Source organism: Odontesthes bonariensis, chromosome 23 (genome assembly GCF_027942865.1).
Source record: "Odontesthes bonariensis isolate fOdoBon6 chromosome 23, fOdoBon6.hap1, whole genome shotgun sequence".
Classification (NCBI taxonomy): Eukaryota; Metazoa; Chordata; class Actinopteri; order Atheriniformes; family Atherinopsidae; genus Odontesthes; species Odontesthes bonariensis.
In genome coordinates, this window is record NC_134528.1 from 19,671,718 (window position 1) to 19,695,885 (window position 24,168).

The 24,168-nt window shown below is 41.3% G+C and overlaps 1 protein-coding gene across 2 annotated transcripts in view; it reads right to left on the minus strand.

Annotated features, from left to right (window-relative positions):
• Nucleotides 1-9: 9 nt before the first annotated feature.
• Nucleotides 10-24,168, minus strand: part of itga3b (integrin, alpha 3b) — a 30,837-nt gene continuing 6,678 nt past the window's right edge. Inside the window, exons 2-26 of one of the 2 annotated variants that reach the window (XM_075457541.1) lie at nucleotides 14,758-14,885; nucleotides 13,167-13,249; nucleotides 12,482-12,719; nucleotides 10,487-10,585; nucleotides 10,082-10,286; nucleotides 9,450-9,643; nucleotides 9,088-9,176; nucleotides 8,864-9,000; nucleotides 8,673-8,759; nucleotides 8,517-8,584; nucleotides 8,211-8,353; nucleotides 7,902-8,048; nucleotides 7,696-7,793; nucleotides 7,231-7,399; nucleotides 6,304-6,372; nucleotides 6,127-6,206; nucleotides 5,844-5,921; nucleotides 5,606-5,708; nucleotides 5,122-5,298; nucleotides 3,776-3,910; nucleotides 2,472-2,585; nucleotides 2,251-2,349; nucleotides 2,038-2,163; nucleotides 1,676-1,831; nucleotides 1,247-1,334 (exon numbers count right to left, since the gene is read on the minus strand). In XM_075457541.1, the coding sequence (XP_075313656.1) occupies nucleotides 1,721-1,831; nucleotides 2,038-2,163; nucleotides 2,251-2,349; nucleotides 2,472-2,585; nucleotides 3,776-3,910; nucleotides 5,122-5,298; nucleotides 5,606-5,708; nucleotides 5,844-5,921; nucleotides 6,127-6,206; nucleotides 6,304-6,372; nucleotides 7,231-7,399; nucleotides 7,696-7,793; nucleotides 7,902-8,048; nucleotides 8,211-8,353; nucleotides 8,517-8,584; nucleotides 8,673-8,759; nucleotides 8,864-9,000; nucleotides 9,088-9,176; nucleotides 9,450-9,643; nucleotides 10,082-10,286; nucleotides 10,487-10,585; nucleotides 12,482-12,719; nucleotides 13,167-13,249; nucleotides 14,758-14,885 (2,977 nt within the window). In that variant the 3' untranslated portion in view covers nucleotides 1,247-1,334; nucleotides 1,676-1,720. Of the gene's footprint in view, nucleotides 1,335-1,675; nucleotides 1,832-2,037; nucleotides 2,164-2,250; nucleotides 2,350-2,471; nucleotides 2,586-3,775; nucleotides 3,911-5,121; nucleotides 5,299-5,605; nucleotides 5,709-5,843; nucleotides 5,922-6,126; nucleotides 6,207-6,303; nucleotides 6,373-7,230; nucleotides 7,400-7,695; nucleotides 7,794-7,901; nucleotides 8,049-8,210; nucleotides 8,354-8,516; nucleotides 8,585-8,672; nucleotides 8,760-8,863; nucleotides 9,001-9,087; nucleotides 9,177-9,449; nucleotides 9,644-10,081; nucleotides 10,287-10,486; nucleotides 10,586-12,481; nucleotides 12,720-13,166; nucleotides 13,250-14,757; nucleotides 14,886-24,168 lie in introns of both variants that reach the window. The other variant, XM_075457540.1, reaches the window with a different exon arrangement.

A 24,168-nucleotide genomic window follows, 5' to 3' on the forward strand; every position in this document is an offset into this window, starting at 1 on the left:
CGACTGAACGGTTGTTGAAAACAGTTTACTCCGAAACTGCACAGTACAAAAATACCACCACAGAAAACAAAGAGATTGAGCACTGGCTTGAGCCCATTCCATATCGGTGGAGCTTCACCTGCGGTCTTATCAGGTGACGCCGAGTGGAAACGCAACACTTAATCCCACTGGAGACTAATTAATGACGGTCTTCTCTCAGGCCAGTCTTTCTTCAGTGTTGCCTCAATGGAGCCACAATCCATGTGTCTGCTTACCATCTTGTATAAAAGTATACAGTGAACAAACAAAGGCCAGTAACGTATGCATTCATTAAAATAATCAATTTATCTTGTTACTATGTACATTGTATACGCACCTACCTATTTTGGAGTGTACAGTATTCACGCAGAAATAATGTGTCGCTTAATCCAGTGTTTTGACTCCCTGTATGAGATTCTTAGGATATCCACATGAGTTTGAAGATGCAATAAATAATAATAAAGTGTAATCTAATGACTAGATTCAAACAAAGAGCTCTTGCTTTCCAGCTTGTTACACGGCTGCTTGAAGGACCCTTGATGTGGAATTTAATGGTGGGGGCTTTTGGATGCATCATTCACAAATGAGCTCATCATGAAACCTACCCAGACTGAAAAGAATCGTTGGTTCTGTGCGATGAGTCGACATACTCTTTAAGTGCACACTGAGACTGACTAACGTTCAAATGCTTAAAAACCCTTAATCACTGAGCGCAAAGTGATGTCTGACGACTGGGCAGAAGTGACATTAAATCGCAGAGAAGAAAAAAAATCTACCGATTAGAGAAGACAAGTACAGACGAAAATGAGAAGAAATGACATCTTTGCCCAGTGAACTCTGACAAAAATGAAAAGAGATGAAAATCTACATGCAGGCACCAGGTTCAGTCCATTAATACCTACAACATAATAAAACAATTCACAATTTACTCTTGAATGCTACCCAGATTGTAGAAAATGTACAACACTGCATTCAACAAAAATACAATCTCTTTCAGTATATTGCACAAAAAAGACGAGGAAGTCTACCAAAAAAAAAAAAAAATTAAGACAAGAACACATTATCCACAGCTGGTCCGTGCTCTGCAGAGTCCCAGTGTTCGGTGTTTGGCCCCGGTGGCCGTGAGTGGTTTCAAGGTTAAAGCAAAGGTCTCAGTAGTAGTGCTGCATCTCTGTCCAGCTGGTGATCCAGTACTTCTTCTGTGGCTCCTTAGGCTGAAATCCCAGATTGAACTGATAGCGCTCAGCCCTGCGAATTTTCACACCCTGGTGCTTTGGCATTATCCGGTAGTAGATGGCTCGCTTGAAGAATCCGTGCTAGCAGGAAAACACACAAGAGGAAGGTCACATCAAAGATACGCAGCAGCAGCAGCAGGAGAAATGGGATTAATGACAGAGAAGATTTAGGATTCTGAGGCTGTGGAAAGATAACAGAGTAAGCCACACTGTCCCACCGAGTTGGATGGAAGGAAAGTTGAGAATTAAAAGTCATAAAGTGGTCAGGAGCTAAATATATAGGATTTGCCTGAGAGGAAACCAGAAAAAAAAAGAAGTCGTTTCAGAAGAAGCAGAAGGGACAGAAAGTAAAGTGGTAGTCACACCCGAAGCTTCTCATAATTAGTATCCATGAAAAAATCCATTTGAGGGGTTGTTTTTACCCAAAAGCCACAAAGGTGTGTGCTGTCGGGGGACACATGGGGGTCTTAGTAGTCCTCAGTCAGCCTCTCTGTCTCAGAGGGCTGGATCTTCATCTCAGCCTTCTGGGCCTTGGCCTCATACATCTCCCTCCTGCTGGCCCTCTGGAAGAAGCCACACTGGGGGTGGAGGAGGAGTAGGAGGGTGCATGAAGGAGGGTGAGGTTAGACTAATGGCTCAATATGGAGGTTAAACATCAGTCAAATGAGTGTGTCAGCAGTTTCCACATGATCCAGAGAAGATGTTTGTGGTGACAACATTTGGAGAGATTCATGCTCAAAGCATGTCAATCTGCAAGAGTGAAGTCAGTGCAGCGTAGCCTCACCTTCCACATTATAAGAATAATGATTCCCAGTAGCAGAATTCCTGCAACAGCGGCTGAGATGATGATCCACAGGGGAAGTTCATAAGGTGTCTCCACCCCCGCTTCTGGGTCTATCTCTACTGTGAACTTCAAGAAAGGTGGAGAAAGTCAAGGTAAATCGTCATCGCCATCAGCATGATTGTAAACATCATCATCATCATCATCATCCCGTACCATGGTGGTCTGACTCGTCATCTTGATGGTCGATTTGTCTGTAATGAGCTTCAGCGTGGCTTGACCTTTGACCGTAACTCTCAGTGCGTTGGAATAGTCCTGTAGGAGTGCAAACACAACATCCAAACATTTTCACAAGAGGTAAAAGGCGAAAAAGCCCAGATACACTCTTTCAGTATCTGAGTGTGAGATGTTTGCGTGGATGTAGCTGGTGGGGCAACCTCAAGCATTGTACTGTTCCACAGGCGGGCCCGGACGTAGATCTCGGCTGAATCCGACAGGTTGAGCAACGGACAGGTAAACGTAACACAGTTTGCTGTCCCCTTGGAGCATTCCTACCAGACGTGGGGGGGGGGCAACGACAACAAACAAAACATAGATGGTTATTGCGCTTCGCTTCTGCAGAATTTGTTTTCAAGATGGACACAATCTGACAGACAGTTCAACAGATTAATGAACCCTCTGTGATGTAGTGTTCCTTGCAGTAAAGGTCAGTCAAACTGTTTGGGGTCTAATCCAAATTCTTTACAACATCCAACGTCACCTTCTGGCTGATGTTACTATATTTTCACTTCTGTTTCTTTACATGGAAATTTCATGTTTTTTCACGTGGGGCTGTATGAAATACTTGTGAGAAGTCAGGGTTCTGTCTGCAACAGACAGTATCCCGAGTGCTCTCTTTTTGGAGAATCAGAAGTTTTCTTGACTTGCAACAGCCGCTCAGAACGAGGCCACCGGAAGAGCACCTTTTCCTTCATCTGTGACTTTTATACTGCATCACTTCTGCAGCAGTCTAAAGCTGAGACACTGGCTACTCACGAGTACAACAAGTCCTAAAAAAAAACAACAACTCCAAACTAACTCCTTAGTTTCCATCCTAAAAAAAAAGGCCCAGTCTTCACGTGATTGGTGAAGTACTTATTTCAAAAAGGGCGGAGCTCAAAACAGCTGCCTATGCTTTGTGTGAAGCATACCGAACTATGATCCAGCCAGACACTATGCAGATGTGTTTCATCGTGATGTCGTTAAGTATAGGGAAAGAAAAGATGGAGTGCGAATAAGTCATTCCGTATGAACGGTCTCTTTGTTGTAGATTGCGCTTTGTAACTCTACAGATCTCTGAATTAAAGGAGGAACAAAAGAAGCAAAAACAAAAACGAAAAAACAATCGTCCATGTTTCTCGTGGCTACTCTTTGAAGGTGAATCCTGACTTTTCCTCTACGGCACGTTGACGCGGAAATATCTGAAAAAGTACCACCTAAGACTTTTTGAATTGTGAGCACCAATGATTAACTTCTGTTTGAAGATAACACATTTTCTAACTGGAGCATTCAGTTTTAAGGTTGCTTTTTTTTTTTTAGTTCGTCCTTACTTTATCACCTTGGATAATACTCTCTCTTGTGCTTTTTCGGCATCTGGTAAAATTTGTGATATCACTGTTAAAAATAACATGACCACATAAGTGGTTGTATTTCTTTTAACAGGGTAAATGTGAAAACCTCACTATCATCCGCAATTGCTTACCAACAAGTAGGACTCTTTGCGATGTGCGTGCAGTGTGATTGTTGCCTGTGACTCAGTTATATGCCGCTGGATCGTTTCTTCAGCATCCCCCTCTGAAGCCTGCCTTTTTGTTCGCTTGGATCTGTCCTCTGACAGCTGGAGGATGAGACAGGAAGGAGGGGAAATTAAAGGAGGAAGACAGAGACATGACATCAGAGGACTCGTGGTAATTACTGGTTATGATAAAGACATTACCAAACTCTTCTCAAAATAGCAAGTGTCATTTCCACAGTTTCTATTTGGGGCTTTGTGAGGTTTGTAAGTGGCAACACAGCTTTTTTTTTTGTTTGGTTTCTTTTTTCCCCCCAAAATGTATTTTTGAACAGTGGTTTGGCTCTGAGACCATTTTAACGCCACTTACCACTTACATTTATTCATAGGGCTCAGACTGCTTAATTTACACTGATGTCAGGAAGAATTACACCACGTGCATTGTGAATTCACAGACTCAGTGTCAGTGAGGTTAAAGTGAATTTATCCTTTTTTTGGATCCAAAAAGGTGGCTGAATGACAACAATAAAATTAATGCAGTATCACACAATGGTCTTAGCTCCAAGAGTGGTCAAACTTTAGTTCTTCAGCCGTACTTACTGTTCAATGCTAATGAGCTAATGTTAGCTAGCTCACTTAGTAAACGATTAAGGTAAATGTGGTAATCACACCTGCTAAACATCAGCATGGTCTCTATGAAACATTTAAGCATGCCGCTATACTGAAGAACAAACTCTCACAACAGCTAACTTTTAGTGTTTTTCAGATAAAGCCTTTCATTTAGACAACAACTATTTTAGGTCCAGAAATACAGAAATTCATGTCTGTAACGAATGAACACGTTTACCACTGCGCTGCATTGCACTTTCTCTGACGCAAATCCTAATCACACTTCAAATAAGGGCTCAAACCCATGAACAAATTTCAATCGTACAATTTTTGATTATTTCTCGATTTATCTGGAAATGGAATTTGCAATTCATAATGGTGCTTTATATTAAAAATGTTATCAGTGTCATTTATCTATGATAGTCCCTTTGAAGTGATGTTGCTGAATTTGCATCGTAATGAGCCAAAAAGTTCATTTTGGACCCCACCAACCTCTCATCTAAAAATCAGACCTCATTTTAGGATATTTGTGATTTCTTTGCTGCAGTTATTTGTCTTCACTATGTGCATGTTCAGAATTAGTTTGGACTTTACTTTCCAAGTGTCAAAAATATTTGAACCTAACCTTGACCAACAAACCAACTAAAGACACTCCTGTGGAAAATTCAATATTTAGGCTCCAAAACAGAGACCAAAAAGAACCTTACACTTAGGTTACGCATGTTGACAACGTCTCCAGGAGGGTTACATTCCATTTCTGATTCCCCCTTCACGATGATCTTTGTCAGGTACAGCAGCCACTTGCCGTTGGATGTCTCAAAGGGCCACTCAAACTCCACAGCCAGTTTGCCCACGTCTCCCAGCGGTTGTCCTCTCATGTTCACCTGGTGGCAAAAGTGGTCAGCAGTGCACAATAGGACGGAGCATCAGCAGAAATTACAATCTGGTTTAAAATAAGAGTCAGAAGTTCACTGTGACTCCTAAACAGCACCCACCCCTGGTCAAGCTCACACCACAAACCATGGCCCACTTAACAATCTCCTCCCCACTCAATATTAAACTTCTGAAGTTTTTGGCTTCAAAGACAGGGTGTGGACGAGAGAAATGTGGCTGAGTAGCACACACATTATAGATTAAAAATACACAGTCCTGGAGGTCTAACGTGGTGTCTGAGCGGTGTAGGTGACTCACATTGAAGGTGAACTCCACCAGACTTCCCACGTCACTGGTGTTGACCATAGCCGACTCGCCCATCACTGTCCCGCCAAATTTTGTTTGCACCAGCTGTCTCACACTAAGCAAGGTGAGAGTTAAGCAACATCTTAAGTAAATATGTGAAGAGCAGTGGGTTTTGACTCCTCGAGTGTGCATGCTGTTTCTGTGCTCTGTTCTGCACAGTGTGTACAGTACGAGTTGTAATAGGACTCACATGGAGAAGGATGGGGCAATTGTAGTTTCTATCAGCAAGCCCACCGCCACAGGCCTCAGGTCGCTCTGCTCACTAAGACTAAAGAAATGAAGCGTATTACAAAATTCTCTGCAAGAGTATTATATAGTGATCACAGACTGTGAGAGTCACAGTGGAAAGAAAAACCCTCTAATGCCACTGAAACTCAAATTCAAAATGAAGTCTTGCAGGCAGTTACAATTCCATGTTCAACTCTATGGAAAATACAAATGACAATATGCATTAAACAGCACTAAGTTCTTACGTTGACAGAAGCAGCTGAGACTCGAGCTCGTTTGTGTACAGGTCGATGCCCGACGTCTCCAGCCTAAGCGTCAAAGACACCTGAAAATGACAGCAGGCAAATGAGAGGTGCGGCAAGCCAACCGAGAAAAAAGACTCATTCAAAATCTGCACGATAAAAACGTTTGCTCAAACCCACCTTTCTGTTGGCTCTTAGTGGATTTCCCAGCTCACAAATGACCGCACCATCAAAAGTGCATTCCACATTCTAAAGACACAAAGGACATATTAAAACAAGTAAAGACACAGACACTAGACACGCATGTACTAGCCAAGTGCAAGTATGAGCCAACAATGCAGCCTGTACTTCTTTAAGTGGGGCTATTTTACATCCTTGTGATAATTAAAATACAGGAGGAAAAAAAGTATTTTTGACTTTTGAAAGAAAAATATTTCCGTCTTGGAAAGGTGGAGAATTAAAGCTGCAGTCTGCAACTCTTTTTCAAGCATAATGCCTGGAACTGTCCGGGGATTCTAAAAGTAGTACATTAAATACCCCAATACAAAAAAAAAATTAGTTCTCTAGGTCCCCTATATGTCCCGCTAGGTCCCTCCAAAGCCAGCAGGTTTGTTTACAAAATTGCAGACCGGACCGGTAAAAGGTAACCAATCAGGTTTCGAGCTGGGCTCTGTTGCCTGTCAATCACCGATTGTGCACGCGCGATACAAGGTAGGCTCGTCCCCACGCTTATTTATCTGGACTATTGAACTTCATTACGGCTTGTCTACTTACTGTGTCTTCCATGATCGCAAATGACAGGTGAGTTGATGAATGAGGAGTCGTGTAGGCGCATCTGGCGTGCACGTCTACGTGCACGAGTTCTCATGTGTTTTGAAGGGGCGGGACAGGAAGTTGAATAACTTTTTATTTTTCGGTTAAAAAATAAGCATTTCTTGCATTTTGCGACTACGGAGGTCACCGTTTTCAACTTCAAGCGTTCTGATAGATCATGTAAACTCTTAAAATGCCAAAAAGTAGGACTTTACGTATGACAACAACAAATCTTGCAGACTGCAGCTTTAAGCAAACATGTCTTAGTAATCTGCTGCCCTCCAGTGGACGTACCGCAGATCTGACAGCAGAATATTTCAGAGCTTTAGGGATGGTGATGTTGAGCATCGCCTGGTGGGCGTCCTCAGCGAGTCTCCCGGACGAAGGAAAGTTGGTCACCTCTACCAGAAGAATGAGTATCTTCAGTTGGCTGTTGAACTGGAGAACCTGTAAAATGCCCTGCCTGAGCACAGTTAATATGTTATACTTTTTTCATTGAATGACTTAATATCTTCATTTCTAAAACTTGGAAAATGACGACCGTTATTTGGATGGAAAACATGGGGGACAAAAACAATCCCGGCTCTAAGAAACTGTTGTATGAATCTTTACAAGAAGAACTGCGCAAGGAAGCTACGTGTTTTACAAAAAAGTATTTTTTTGAATGGCAGCTGCGTCTCTAAAAATGGGTTTTTACATCTCAGATTTTAAAACATGCATTAGCTAAAGTGGGCTCGATTGTTCAGAATGTCAGTTCACCTGGGGTAAGGCTTATCTGTTTGATCAACAAACTGGGCGGTCAGCTGCAGGTTACTGGTGCATTTGTTGTCTAAGCCGCATTCCTTCTGAAAGTCAATCTGCAGGAAAAATCAAACAAATGCCATCGTGTCACTCCTCAGAGGGGGGACTGTCTTCTTCTGGATACATAATCATCACCACCCCCAAGCTGTTAAAGCCCTCTGTACCTCCGTTTTTTGGGTGAGTTTCTGCTCCTGACTCAGAACTGGGAAGGAGTCCAGGTTCTGCAGGGAGTGTCTGGCTTCAGGTTTTTGTGGATGGAGGGACATGTTGAGGGAAAAGACCACCGGCTCCAGTTTATCCCTCACGGGGTTCTGTCGATTCATACATGAGTTTTATTCAAAATCTAAATGACTACTTGGCAAAACATTAAACCGGCCTGTGAAATAAAATGAATGTTCATTGCAGTCAGGAAACAAAAAAAAAACACTTAAAAATGCACAAATCCGCTATCAGTGTTTAGGGTGGGACCTTACCACAACAATCAGTTTCAGTTTATGACAGATGGTTTTTGAAGATGGCAGGCTCAGGGATCCAGAGTGCGTGTCATCATCGTTCTGGAAACGAACACGAGGGCTTCTCCTCCTCTCCATGTCGGCCACCACCGTGTAGTCCACCGCTTCACAAAACAGAAACCAGCAAAAAAACACGTTACGGAGCAATTCGTACGTTCAGTGAATCCAGAGAGAGCCATTTGGTCAACGTGAGAAACCTCATGCGGGGACCTGTTGAATAGCCAGTAAAAGAGCTTTTATTTGCAAAGATGAAAACACTCAGCTTACTGATATTTTTCTTGAAGTCCTTCTTTCCGTTGCTTTGAGTGAAAGACATACACACAGTGACTGTGAGGCTGTGAAAAAAAACAGAGAAGTCAAACAATCAATAAAAACAGACCTGACAGCCACTGTAAAAATGAGACACTCTATCAGACATCTCACCATGGCTTCTTTTCAGCACACTCATTAGGATCGACGATCTTAGGCTCTGCAGTGAAGGTTTTAGTTAAGTGGATGACTGGTCGAGCTCTGAAAACATTCAAGCATGGACACATTTAAACTCAGACATGAACTAAAAACATCTTTAATTTTCTCTACAACAATGACACATATTTCATTTAACTTGTTGCTACCTGAGCAGGGCTACGTGGTCGTCAAGAGAGCCGACCAAAATGTCGGGATAACTGTTGCCATCTGTGTCCATCCCTCCGTTGATGGAGTAGCCGAAGGTCTGGAATTTTCCATTACCCACCGACTTACCCTCAATCACCTGCAGAGGGCAGCAGTGACACATGGGTTTCCAACACAGCGGTCCAGAGAACAAACCGCCTAAAACAAAATTTAACAATGGTGCTACCTGACTGGGTTGCTGTGATATTCCCTTTTTACTTCCCATCCATATGTAGACTTTTCCTGTTTCATGGAATGGCGCTCCCACAGCAAAATCTGCAGACAGATAACAGACAGATCAAAGAAGTTCGAGCTGCTGATAATAAAGTGAGGGACGTTTATGTGAGGAATTTGTTAGTAGTTTCCCCATCTGTAATTGAAACATACAAACAAGCTCTTTGAGTGGAACGCTGGAATTACCCAGTAGTCTGGGAATGACATTTTTTTTCACTTGTTTTTTAACTTTGAAAACTTCCGTTACTCACAGGTTCAGCTGGACATCGTTCATCACATCAAAGTGTAAAACAAATTTTGTGTTCAGAGTCACACCTTGGAATCCATCTTGGTTGACATCACCGATGGCCGCAACTGCAATGCCAAACCCCGATTCGTATGGACCCTTCAGCACCACAGTGGCAGTTTTCTGGAAAGATCCATTCTCATTCATGAAAATGTACACCGCTCCACCCTGATCCTTCATCCGGTCGAAGTAAAATGGAGCGCCCACAATCAGCTCATTCCAACTGGGATAGTTAAGAGACACATCCAAAAGTAGATGGAAATATATAAGTTGTGTAAACATTTACTCTCTCAGTACACCAGTGTATCACATTCTCTGTGTAACAGATCATCCTCACAGAGCATTCAGGCACGAGACAGATAGCTCAATACACAAATGCAGTCGATCCTTTGCCACGTGCAAAAATACTTTTGTTTTTTTTTCTGTGTGTGCGTTTGGTAGAAGAAGCTTGTGTTTGCACTATGACATTAGTGTGAAAACAGGTGAGAACAGACCATGTCTGATTCCTGCTACTGGTTTTGCATGGTCTTGCAATGCTAGGATGATTCCCAGCATGTGCAAAATGGAGTCATTCAAAACATGCTACGTATCACCAAATAAAATACAGACATATTTTCGATGCTCAATTTCCCACAGTTACACTTTTCAAGTAGAAACGCACTCATCGTTGTTGAGGTCGGTGGCTGCCAGGCTGTTGCCAAAGTGCGAACCCACTTGTTCACCCGGGATGATTTCTACTAGATCGATTTTGCTTTGACTCTTTTTCCCAAATATCACAGAGCCAGTGGCGTCGTCCCTGGGAGCCCCCGTCACGACTGTGTAGTCATCGTTGCTCAGCAGCTTCTGCTCGTCAAGAACTGAATAACCTGTGGGAGAAAGCATTTGAGTTTTTATTTGCTACGTAATCTTTATTAAGAGATTATAAACCACTCTGAATGCCACAAATAAAATCTGTGTGTAGGTTGTTGTAACGTCTAGCTGCATAAGTCAAAGATCACAATCAACTGAATACCACGACCTCACCCTTTTCTTTCAGTCACGATGTAAAGCTTTAGAAAATATTCACCCATGTAAATGTTTCGTCTGTTCAGCCGCTCGAAATTTCTTCTGGAAAGGTCCCAGTATTCCGCTGGATTTGGATTTCTCCAGATTGCATGAACATTTCCTTTAAAACAAAGCAGAACAAGTCAATGGATATGTCAGCTTAATGCACAATGGACAGATTTCTCAGACAGGGAATAATCACAAAGTGAGACTAATGCATGGTTCATGCTTGAATTCCAAATTGCCCGCAGTTCAGTGAGAGCACTTACACTTGTACAATGTGCATCTGCACCTGCTCGCAGTTAAGACCCCCAAAATCCTGAATGGCAGCAGGTTTTCAAAAGTTACAGGATGTAACTCCTAAGCAGTGTACAAAAAAAGTAGTCCCTAAAATCCAACCCCCTGCACGAGGAATGTCAGTGAAGGGAGGCAAATAGGCTAGTTCTGTCAGCAGTAGATTGTTTTTCTAAAGATACTACAGAACTATTAGAGTTTTGCACATTTTTGTGACCATCAGTTAAATCACATCAATAATGACTAAAATATTTGCTATGACAATGCATATACAAACTGTTCAGCAAGCTCTGTTTTCTCAATAATTGATTGATTGTCTTGCAAGTTTAATGTGAATCAATAAACCGTTCAGTTATTCCCTACAAAATTCACAGTTCATTTTGAACTTTAGAGTTTCTGCCCTGGGCAATCCACTTCACAGTGGACTGCTGGGTGATCAGGCCGCAGGCCGACCCCTGTTTTACAGTTATGTGGGGAGCAAGGAAATTTGAACTTTTACTGAAACTGCTGCAACATAGGAAAGAGGGACAATTTTTTAAAGCAGACAATGTGTATGAGCGTTTAAATTAGTTTTCATATGCTTTTAAAGCTGGAGCAAAAACAACGTGCCAAAACACCAAGTGGACCTATCTTAGTTGTTACAGTCTCTCACAATGTGAAGTTACATTTCTTACATTAGTCCATGTCAGGCTCCAGAGAAACTATGCTGACGTTTCAGGTTGGGCTAAGTCGTATGCCCCAAGTTTACTGTTGTCATTGCATGATGGCTTCCTCCAGTTTATCATCCGCTAGTTAATTTCCTTCAAGAGGACTATAAAGTTATCGCATGCATAACTTTTTGCAGTTTTTTACTTTTTTCCAGCTCTTTAGATCAGTTCACCCCCCACACTCACTGTTTTTCACATGTTCTCTATCTTAATACACTTGAATTTCTCAATAAAACTGCTCGCACTAACATATTTTTTAAATTTTTTAACTATTTCTAAATTTCGACTGAAAAGCAGCCTATTCGGAAGAAGCGTTGAGCCCATTGAGTCCATTTGAAAGTACTGAGGGGCTGGGGCTCTGCTCTAACAAAATCTGGGTCATTATAAACAAAGGGTCATCTGACAAATGGCACAATGTCTGAAATGTTTTTTCCTGAGTGTTAGATGTCTGTCAGCTGCCATGTCGTGGCTGCTTTTCTACTCTGTGTTGTGCTGTTGGCACTTAAACAGCGCTCAAAAATTCCTGACGGTTATTTCTCACTCATTAGACTGCACGGCTCATGCACGGCAGAAAGATAGACCCTGTCCCCTGTGGCTTTCTTCTCTACAAAGCAAAATTTGTCCTAAACTTGTCCTTGGTAGTTGCTCTTTTTGAAAGAAAAAATGACTGGGGGTGTTAAAAGATGCCAGATTGGGTGACAAATCTGCCACATCTGCATCGCTGCTCTATGCCAGTTATTTAATTTGCTACTGTTTTCTTGTCTTCTTCTTCTGCAGCAGACCGCACACTACGGTGACTCACATTCCATCTAGTGGTACTAAGTGTTATTACAGTAAAATGCGGCCCGTCCCCCAAGTTTCTAAACTGAATGACAGCTGTATAGTAGACAGGGTTTTTCTATATGACATCATAGGTAATGTTTGACCCTTTTTTTTGTATTTGAATTGAAAAATATTTCCAATGTAGAGCACCTTTAAATGACAATTTTTTTTGCTGTTCTCTCATCAGTCCTCACCTTGCCATGTGTAGCTGCCCGTGGCGCCCACGTAGACATCGGTGTCTGTCATGCCACCTGAGATGCCCATATTGCACATGCCCTCTCCGTTGAAGTCTTCTGAGGGATTACAGACCTCATAAGTGTCTGTCTGCCAGGTATCGCTGGAGTTATAGCTCAGATCGTTGCTCCTTATGTAACACCGTCCTATCATCTGCCACTGGCCCTTGACGACCTTCACATAGCGGTGCCCACATGCCTGCACACCAGAGTGACACAAGAGTGAGCATCTTGGAACTATGTAGCTGCTTTAGCTACACGTGTCATTGTATAAAAAGTGTGCGTAATGTTTTGTAGTATTGCGACAAATTTTTTTTCTTTTCTGCTGTGCAGTGCACACATCGTGTAAAACACATGGTTTATACAGTAAAATCTAAAATAATTACTGTACTACTATTCGGAATTACACAATGCAAACAATGTCCTCTGAAAGCAGTTATAACATAAAACATTGTAATTTATGAGCATGATATCGGTTCTTGTCTTGTCTAACATGTTGCTGTACAACAAAAACTGTGAAGACTGAAAATGAACAGGGTGTCACCTCACCAGCATTCCCTGAATGCTTACTGTTACAGTGTAGCTAATACTGTGTGTCACCTGTGGACAGCGCTGATTAACAGAATGAAACAGGGTGTCATCTCACCAGCACGCGTCCTGCCGGGTGCTCCCTCTGACTGGCCACCGTCACACCCAACCACATGCCCTCCACAATCTCTGATTCACTTGCTGTAAATGTGCGATATGGATGAGAAGTTAATCAGAGCGTTTTAAATTGCTAGCAGGGGTTGCACTGACTACAAGCTGTTGTTATGCACATTTATTCCTACTTTCTAAATCATCTTTGTGTTTCTTTTTGCATGATGTAAAACTGCACTGCTACATAGTTTGGTCTTTAATTTAGAGATTAGACCAGATTGTTACCAGATCAAACCAGCATATGGTTAACAGTCATATTAGCTAAATAAACAGCATGATAATGGAGTGTAGTTACTGGAAAACTGAACCAATAAGTGCTATTCATTCAGCCTTTTTCATGCCCTGACACATGTTAACCACAAAAATGTGCCGTGACTGATCAACAGTCATGAACAATTGTGTTAGCCTCAACATTAAAAGTGATGCAGGATCCTTTTTGTCATGGTTTTTACTTGTAGCCTTTCGGGAATAGGTAAAGGGGATGGGGCTGACTAATTGCACCAGTTAATCACCATCAATGAGGAAAGGACACATTGGCAGAGTTTTCATATCCTCAGGCTGATCACGTAGGTGCAGACTTACTCTATCCTTACTGTAAAAACTTGGAAGCAAGATGATTATAAATGTTCCACTTCACATGAGGAAAATCATCTTCACTATCTGAACACTAACTTCACACGAGAGGTTGGTTAATTCAGCATGGAGTGCGCAATGTGAACACGTTGTTGTTATGTCTGCTGTGGTTCTTAGGACAGCTTTAGCAAGAGATAAACTGTGATAGCAGAAGAGTTATCTTGTCTGTGGGCAAAACACATTTTTTCTTCCAAAAAGAAAGGAAAAAAAACGTAAGGCAGTTCTGAACCAAAAAAAAAAAATTGCAATCAGATGGAGAAAGCCAATCTGACTACCATGCTTAACTTATTTGACTCAAGTTTAAGAAAGTTCATTAATGAACCATCTGAGAGTCTGAGTTCAACATATTTATTTTTGGCATTTTATTTAGACATGATACCTCAAGCACCTTGGTCAAGACCATAATATCTCAACAACCACTTGATGGTTTTCTATGAAATCCCCAGAAGATCAATTTAAACTAAGGGCCAAGCAGAAAATAAAACCGCATTAACACCCATAGAGTTTCTATTTTCTCATACTGCTATACCTGAAACTTTCTTATGGACCTCGTGCACTCTACTGCCATCAACAGGCTAGAGAAGGAGGTGCACAAATGCAAATTACTTTACCCTATACACCCAGCATTAAGATTTGTGATACTTTTTCTTGCATCAACTTGAGTTTCACGGAAACTATTATGCCAAAAAGCAAAAAAAAAATCATCACAATATTTTTAGTCTTCCCATAGATAGAACAGGTGATCTGCAGAGGTCTTCAAAAGGCATCTGCCCATCATTTCATATCTGGTCCATGTATTGACACCAAACTTGGTGTATGAACTCTGCACTCCTTCCTGAACTTTGCATTCCCCTGCTAAATACCACAGCTGGGAATCACATCAAAAAGCTCTACATCAGGCTTACTTGTGGTGACCAGATCCATCCTGGAGCATTCTTTGGAGTCTGTGGTGATGGGACAGGAATAAACAGCACCTGTTTCATTGACGTTTTTTAGAGAATTAGCTTTCTCTTTGGGTGCTCCGACAAGAAGCCTGCACACACACACACAGATAGACACAGAGGAAGAGAAAGAAAAACACTTTAGATAATATCAGAGCTGTCTGATGTTGTCAGACAACACAGAGCAGAGACAATAGCAGCAACAAAAATGATCTAACTGATAAGTCTTCCAGTCTAAACACAAAAAAAACATATCTTGCAGACTCAGGCTCTTGTGCATTTTAATATGTTCAACTTTTTTTCCAAGATGCATTTGATTGGACAGTCTTCCCTAATAAAGTACACGGGTCACACTTGAGACACAGAGTTTGTATTCACTTTCAAATGCACTCTAAAAACCCAGCCAGTTCAGGTGACCTTTAGAAATAAAACAGAAAAAGAGAGGAGAATGAAGCAGTCAGAGCATGACCCATGACACAAACACACAAAGACGCACAGGCAACCTGGCGGTGATTGAGCTGATCTTTTTGTACACACACACACACACACACACACACACACACACACACACACACACACACACACACACACACACACACACACACACACACACACACACACACACCTGAAACTTTTAACACATCAGTGACCCAAGGAGTGATGGCGCCACTCCAAGTCTCTGAGGCAACACACTAAGGCGCTGAGGCATAAGATTTATTAGCTCCACTTTGTAGGTGCAAGGTGTGGACAACCTTGTTTACAATGTGTGAGTGAGTGACATACAACCCTCTGTACGGCGTCTGGAAATAAAAGCAGAGTCAAATAGCTTTATTTCTACATATAATTCCTCTCACTTCTGTCTCCGAAAGCTGAAAAGAGAAGCTTCCGAATGAGAAAAACGAGAACCAGAAGTCGGTTCAATGCAAATAGCAACAAAGAATGGGAGGCAGTCAATAAAGATTCGTCGATAATATTAGGTAGGTTAGGAGGAAATGCAAGCGATAGGCTAGAGAAGATGGGAGTTATAATTTACTCCTATGGTGTAGAAAGATTTGTGGTGCAAGATAGAAAGAGAGTTGAAAGAATACATTTAGTTAAGTCTAGATGGCAAAAATAGATGGAGAAATTTGTTAAGGAAAGAAGAAATTTAAGAAAGCAGTGGAAAAGAGCTACAGAAGAAGAGAGGGAGGGAATTAATGTTTTGCAGGAAGAATTGAGAAACAGGCTAGCAATACTCAGAAGGGCTGAATGTCTTAGGAAAAAGAGAACGAAGAAAGAATTTTTAAGGACTGCATTTTACAGGGACCCGTTCAAGTTTGTTAAAGGGTTGTTTAACCAGGAAAAGGGAGGGCAGCTTAATGCAACAAAGTCAGAGGTGGAAGAGTATCTAAGAAATACATATTCAAAACTTGAGCAGTGTAGAGTAGTAGGCCTTCCACCTGACATGCCAGGAGAGATAGCATAAGATGGATGTTTGACCACCTAGGTGGAAAGAGGTTGAGGAGGTAGTCAGGCGTGCAAAGGCTTCCCTCGGCCCCAGGGCCGAATGGAGTCCCCTACCGGGTTTATAAAAGTGCACCTGATATCCTAAAGTTTTTGTGGGGGAAATTAAGAATAGTTTGGGAGAAACAGTTCATTCCTAGAGCATGGCGTAGGGCAGGAGGCGTTCTTATTCCAAAGGAGAAAGAGTCCTCGGACCTGAGTCAGTTCCGGATGATCTCTCTCCTAAACGTAGAGGGGACGATTTTCTTTAGTGTGGTTGCACAGAGATTAGCTAGTTATTTAGAAAAGAATAGGTTAAAGCTGCGGTCGGCAACTTTTTTTTAGTCATATTAGCTTGAACTGTCATGGGATTCTGGAAGTAGAATATTAAATAGGCTGTTTAGGAAAAATAACGAAATCTGTAGCTCCCTCTGAAGCCTGTAATCATGCTTGCAAAAACCGAGCGCTCCCGGCTGTTTTTAACCAATCAAGTTAGGGTGGAGGAATCCTACCTGTCAATCACAGCTTGTGCACACGCTGCTGAGCGTGAGTCTGCCCCAGCTTGTGTGCGCTCACACTGGTGTGAACTCACGTGCACAACCACATCCACAGAGGGAGAGGGGTTTGGGGGGTGATTCGGAGCTCGTTAGAGGTTGGGGGAGGGACCTGAAAGTTGTATCAGTTCGAATTTTCCGACTTTAGACTCGAAATTTTGAAAACCTGCCGACGGCAGCTTTAATAGATACTACTGTGCAGAAGTCAGGAACACCAGGTTTCACAGGGTGTTTAGAGCACACTAGCATGATTTGGCATCAGATCCAGACAGCCAAGAACCTCACGTGTGAAGGCCTCCACGGCCGATTTCTAGATTGAATTACCTCATTACCTTGTTTGAGACTATTCCAACTGGAGATGACAAAACGTCTCGTCTTAGCCCAGAGGATGTAGCACACATTATACCATGATGTCTCTTTACAATAACCAGCCAGGTGCAGAGTATAGAGAAGTGAATGATCTCTCATATTTTTAGATTGCAGCAAAGTCCTAAGATCAACATTGTCGTCTGAAACAAAAACTTGTCTCTTCTAGCTGCTGCCATATGGACATTGTCAGTAATAAATCACATTTCTTTCCAGAGTGATGAAAACCAGGAAGAGCCAAAATGGCCTCTGTGGGCCAGCAGTTTCCAACAGAGAGGGAGGAAGAGGCCTTGGCTCAGGTAATCATTCAGTAACGTAGACAGCAACTAAAATTCCACAGAGATTTGTAGCAGTGAACGTGACTGACAGAAACATGTCCTAAAATCAGCAAGTTGATGCCCATTCTTTTAGAATCCTTATATTTGCTTGTGTGTGTGAGATGGCTTGTGCACCATTACAAAGCACAGAAAATATTAACCTATCAGAAACAGATGTGCTCCTTTCTGTTGACATGACTTGTTTTTCTGCTTTTATATGTTTCATTTTCGGTTGTTAGATCAAAAGTCACCCAAAGTGTTTTTTAGCTGCAAGCAGCACACAGTGTATCAAAACAGTGCTTTTCAAGGTTAGCAACTTTTTATGTGAAAAAAACCAAGCCACAGATTGCCGCATGGAGGATTATGCAGAGCATTTAGAAAGGGAGAGACTTTGGAAAAAAGCCATAGAGACCAGTTGGAATGAACTTTGCTCTCACTTAAGGGAAATTCTGAAGAAATGGGGCACAGAGTCTGTTAATCTTAGCTGGGAGAGTTCTCCTTACAGCAAACCAGTAAGAAAGACGTGCTAATCCACCCCCACTAAGCGTGGAACTGAGAACATTTCCGTACACAGTTGAGTCGAGCCACAGTTACAGCTCACTCACTCTTTGTCTCAGTATAGAAGCTTAGAAGAGGAATTGATTTACTGACCAAAGTATGCTAAACACTGCTACACAAAGTGGCTATATGTTTCCTTTCAGCTTGTTCATATTGGCCTTTTAACTAAACCTATAGCAGCCAAAACAATTGACTAACAATTTGGTTGTTGGCAAATTAGTAGCCTACCAGGTTGAACAATGAATTTGGATTCTTTAATTACTATTATATCTTGTGGCTTACTTATATCTATTACTTTTGGCCTGCCCTCCTTTAATTTTATGGTTTATTGTGAAGCACTTTGTTTGTCATTGTTGATGTTTTTAAAGTGAATTATAAATAAAGTGGTATGGTATGGACACCTTTACAGGTCTGTAATGATGCAAACCCTCATGGTTATTCTCTGTTGTTTTTGGCTTCTTCTTGGTTTCTCACTAATTGATTTAGTACAATTTTAATAGAACATGTAGTCAAGGATTAGTCGCACTAATACAATATAAGAATTTTTTTGAAGACTCACTGCATAATGTATTGACTGTTTAACATACAGTAAAAACAGCTTTAAAACTGTAAAATGTTGAAAAAAGTGTTACTGTGTGTTCATGCACTTAATATTTAATGAAAGTAACAGAAAAGCTGGAAAATATGCCTCTTTGCTTTCTTGCCTAGAGTTAAAAGAAAAGATTCATAGTATTCTCACTCGTGTACAGCAAACATGAAGCTAGGCAGTAGTTGGTTAGCTTACTCCGTTTCCACTTTTTAAGCTAAGCTAGGCTAAGCTAAGTAGCTGGCTGGCATTTATCAACACATTCACAGAACAGCTTTAAGAGTCTTATCTTCACAAGAAAAAGAAACACTTATTTTCCAAATGGTTGAGCTCCTCCTTTAGATAAACTGCACCTGGTATCGTAATCACCGTGAATGCATTAAGGAGAATGATTGCGATGAAATAGACAACACAGTACAACTGTGCCATCCTTCACATTGCTCTTTCCAAATGTCAGCTCTTCATTTCAGACAAATGTTTATTTTTCACGTCATTCACCCACATCTTTCAGTTTGAACAGCTTTGTCTGAAATTGGTTTCATAGCCTTCCACAACCAGCACTGAAATTACATAAACCTGAGTAACCAAAAGCTGACATGGCCATAGAAGCACACCTAATTCTCCATCCTGTTCCAACTGCAACAATGTGTGCTCTCCCCAATCTCCTTCTCTGCTCATCACCTCCTCATAAACAGGCTGTGAAAGGAAAGGAGGGCAGCCGGCAGCTACATTCCTGTTCTGAAGACATGTTGAAATTTGCCCTTTCTGCCCACCAGGTGATATAAACGACTGGCTAAAGCAAACATTTACTATGGCAAACACACCCAGCTAAGATAAGTGTGGCTGCCATTTTCACACTGGGAGTAATAAAATCACAGAAGAGAGAGTTTGAGGAACTATTGTAGGCTATATGCCTGTCACTAGTGTTAAGTTAAATAAACAAGCAAAGACTATCCATCTCACAAGGGTTTTGTTAGTTTTAGTAAACAAATGTCAAACAAATAGCTTTTTGTAATCAATTAAAACTCAGAGATGATTTCCCATGGATTGCCACACACCTGACTATTCATGACTCACAATAACGGCAACAACAGTGAAACCAGGAAATCCAACATAATTAAAGATGACTGAATCCTCTTGGATGACATTTCCGCTCCAACCCATAAGCTTTAAGATTAACATGGAGACACAAGGGGGACTGCTGCCTCATTTAGGGCTACATTCCTTTTCATGTGGATGCAGTCTGAAGACGTGAGATATGATACAATAACTGGTACAAAGCTTGTCGCCTTTTGCTAGCCTTTGCCTTACATTTCAAGAAGTGTATGAGCAAGTAACTGAAACTCTAATAAAGAGACTAAAATGGAAGAGGGAACCATGAGTCAGACCAAAAGCAAAGAGGGAACTTTCAGCTTCTAACACATTGTATTCATGTAGAAGGCATGCTGGAGCATTATACCTGCTGTGAATGTGTGTGAGTATGTCGACCTTACTTAAGAGGTCGATCACCTTCAAGATAAGACTCAGAGCTGCCTGTTTGTCACAGGGTGTGGTTGCAGCCCTCGGGCTGAAGAAAAAGAAGGAAACTTATATATTCATGTTAACAGAACCCCAGGGCCTGTTTTATCACAAATAGGCATGCAGAGGTCATGAGCAATCAAATGACTGTATTTATTTCAACCATTCCATCTTTCCACCGATTTCATCCCTTCTGTAATCCTGTAGGACCGAGTAGACAAACGCTGTGGGCAGAGTGGCAGACAGAGGCACGGGGTGTTTTTGTTGCTTAAACCTGCCGTAGTTATGCTCTGCACAGCACCTGCACATTCTCTGATCTTCAGTTTAATATATATGGCATTGGTCGACTTTTGCCAAACACAGATAAGTAAAAATGGATTGGTGAAAATTAATAGCTTCAAAGAGATTCAATGAAAGAGGAAAAAAAAATTAAGTATTGTATGGTTTTTGGTAAAAATGCACAAGTTGTGTGATGATCTACAATTAAAATTGCACTAGATGCTGTTTAGACATTTTGCAAAACATAGAGGCTACTTCTGCAGGATTTAATTCGGGCAACCAGTGAAACTCAATATAATCCGGCTTCCCTAAAATGACCCAGAAAGTAAAAGGACTTGCTGAAGTAATTCTGTGATTTCAGATGTACCTTGTTGAAGAACAAAAGCGCTAATAATACAGCATATGGTTTTAACAACAAAAATAGAAAATAAATAACAAAACAAGTACAGGCAAGGGGCAAATTCACAAGGTGATATCAATCCTCACCTGTTATGCTGAAATAAAGCAAGAATACGTGCTCATCCTCAGTGTTTTCAGCTTAACATAAAGCATACTGATTCCAGAAAAACATTTAGGCCCACTTAGCAAATAAATGGAGATAATACTGAAGGGGGAGACTCAATTTATAGATTGAATTAAGCAAGAGGACAAGAGGAGACCAGGCCTTGAGATCTTTTTACGCCGCTGTAATGTCATGACTTCAGCGAAAGACGAGAGGATAGTTAATATGACAGGCACGATGTGTTTGATGCTGCTGATGGTGAGAGGGCATACAGTCAGATGATGGAAGTGTGTGCCAGTGACTGTGTTACAACCCTGATACATCCAGTTCATTGTACTTTCAGGAAACGTTCAATATGTGGAAGTGAGCATGAACATTGCTATCAGATCATTCAGCAAACACACATAGTTGTGCACACCTTCAAAAGATATCTGCACGTACAGAACATGGTTAACAGATTAGTCATCTCTGGTCAGACATTGACAGACCAGCCTGCATACAGACAATAAAAAGGTGTAAAACTTCCCTTTTGTTTCAAAAGGTTTCAGAATATCAGTAAAGGCTTAGCAGCACTGCAGACTATGTAAAGGAAGTGAACTTTGGCAAACCGCAGAGGCAGCAGAGGTTGTTAACCAGTAATTTCACAAAATGGGAACTCAAATAAGGAAACAGAAACACTACCAATACTTTAAAACACTGCTACATTGTCACCTCCTTTTAAAATTTCTACTGGTTCAGTTTTAACATTCACTTTTCTGTCACATTTCTCTGGGCTTACTGACAGGTCCTTAAGTTCAGTGCTAAGGTGAACACCAAGCCCTCTTGCCTCTGTCAAGTCTTTTCATGCAAAATTTTAAACAAAGAGAGAGAGAGAGAGAGAGAGAGAGAGAGAGAGAGAGAGAGAGAGAGAGAGAGAGAGAGACTAAGCAGGCAAAGAATGGCAAAGGAGAGGTTTTTGATGGAAACAAAATGCAGTACATACAATTACATGGCGTTAAATAGTATAAACCATCTGCCTGCACTTGTACACAGACACCACACGGCAGTTCAGCTGGACAAACATCCTGTTTGAGGACCACCATCTGCCTTTGGTGAAACAGTAACAAAAGAGCAAACTCGTTCAGATTCAGTCTTATAAATCAAACATGGCAGGCCACCCCTGATAATAGACTAACTCACTTTTCATTAGCAACAAGGAAAAACCTTGTTTGACAAGGACACTGTTATTTGGGTTCATGTCTGTAGGTTGTAGGTCGGCCAGCTTTTACCACACTGTAATGATGTCAGACTGCTAATGTCACCCAGACTCTTGCTACACCTGATTTACATACTCACACAAACATACTAAATGCCAAAGTGACATAGAAATACACACAAATGTGTGCATGCAAACAGGAACACACATTGGCATTGACTTACATAGCTGGACCGCGCCTGAATGCATGTTTCTCAGTGACCACCCCACCTCACCAGTGCACATCATGCATTCAGAACTCACACGAAACTCAGAGTATCAGTGGCACTTTTTCCATTAACATTTTGACCCTGGAAGTGAGAGGGGAGAGGACAGGGTGGGGGCTACAGGTGGACAGCTACACAGCTATATTGGAGCTGACAGCAGCACTGTTAGCGTGCCTGCTTCGTGCCAAATTATCTCACATATTACTCATATACCAGCAAAAGTAGTGCAGGTGTGCATGAAACATCTGCTTGTACGAGCCGAGGTTTGGAAAGGATCCAACTAAAGATTTCTCTGTGATATCTTTACTTTCGTTTTGACATTTTTTTTCAATTCTAAACATTTAATGTTTCATGTACTTACGGGGACATACACCACAAATTACTGCACACATCCACTTCCCCAGACACATACTGATGTAAACCGATACCCCTATATCATTCACCTCTTCAAAGATGAAAAATGGCACAAAGAGGGAAGGGTATTGAAGCATATAGTTTTTCCAGCTGCAGGTAGCCCTCATTAGCCCGGAGGCCAGTCACACCAGCTCCCTTTCCATGCTGTTGGGGGACATTTGTACAGCCATGAGAAATAGGGGGATCTCTTACATTCTTGTTAAGAGAGAAACAGTTTTCACTGCGGGTGTTTTCAGTGAAAGCCCTGACAATGAAAATCTCCAGTGTGGAGATTAGCAGGAAGCCTCGGATCCTGGTGGAATCCATTTCAACAAGTTATGAGAAGTAATCACTCACACTGCTGCTGTGCAAGAGGCAACTCGTGCTATTATAAGCTTGTAAGACACAGTAAATAAGATACCTTAAAGATTGGGGCAGTCACCATGGAGAAACCTGCACTTAGCTTTAGTGTGGTCTGGCTCAGTTGCATGGACTTATAATTCTGACCTAGAAAAGTGTTGGTTTATAGTTGTATTTTGTTAAATGTCCTTTATAGAAGTGTAATTGTAAATAATCGATCTAAAAAAAATTAAAAACCAATCGACCGTTCGGATACAATCATGATCCATTAGGACCACTTTTGACTTTCTTTGAAATCTCTAAATTTAATTTCTCTTCAATCAGTCTCTTTGCAGGCATAGAGGCAAATTAGTAAGTACTTCTGGCTTGCCCTCATGTAAAAAAAAAAAAAAAAAAAAAAAATCAGGAACTAATGGACAACATTGAGTTGTTATCTCAAAGCGATATAATGTAGCATCACACTTATGCCCTAAAAGACCTACATTAGAGACAAAGACCAACAGCATTTGTATACGAAGGAATGTTGGATCCTTGCCAAGTGTATATCCATCATTCACATTATGAAAGGAATCTATTCTTACAGTATCTACACTGGAGTCATTAAAGGTGCCATATGCATAATATGTAGAACTACTAACTTTATTTTTTTAAATAAAACGCAGAAGCACATGCTCGAAATCAGTTAGACTTTAATGGTTTGTTTGTTTCTACCACTTTTAAATAACTTTAGCCCACTTCAGAACTCTTTGATTCCTGAGTCACATGGACACCTGAGGAACTGGAGTTCAGATCTACCATCTCCAGAAGTTGGTGGCACAGAAATGATGCAATAATAACGCAGCATTGTGATCAGGTAGATCAATGCGATTTTTTTTCTTTCTGCAGAGAGTCCTCATTACAGACTGATGGTGGTGGCCGGGGGGAGGGAAAGAAGAGCACAACAACGACTGTCATTCTGGTACAAAAACATGATTTAAACCACACAAGTATCTTAAGAAC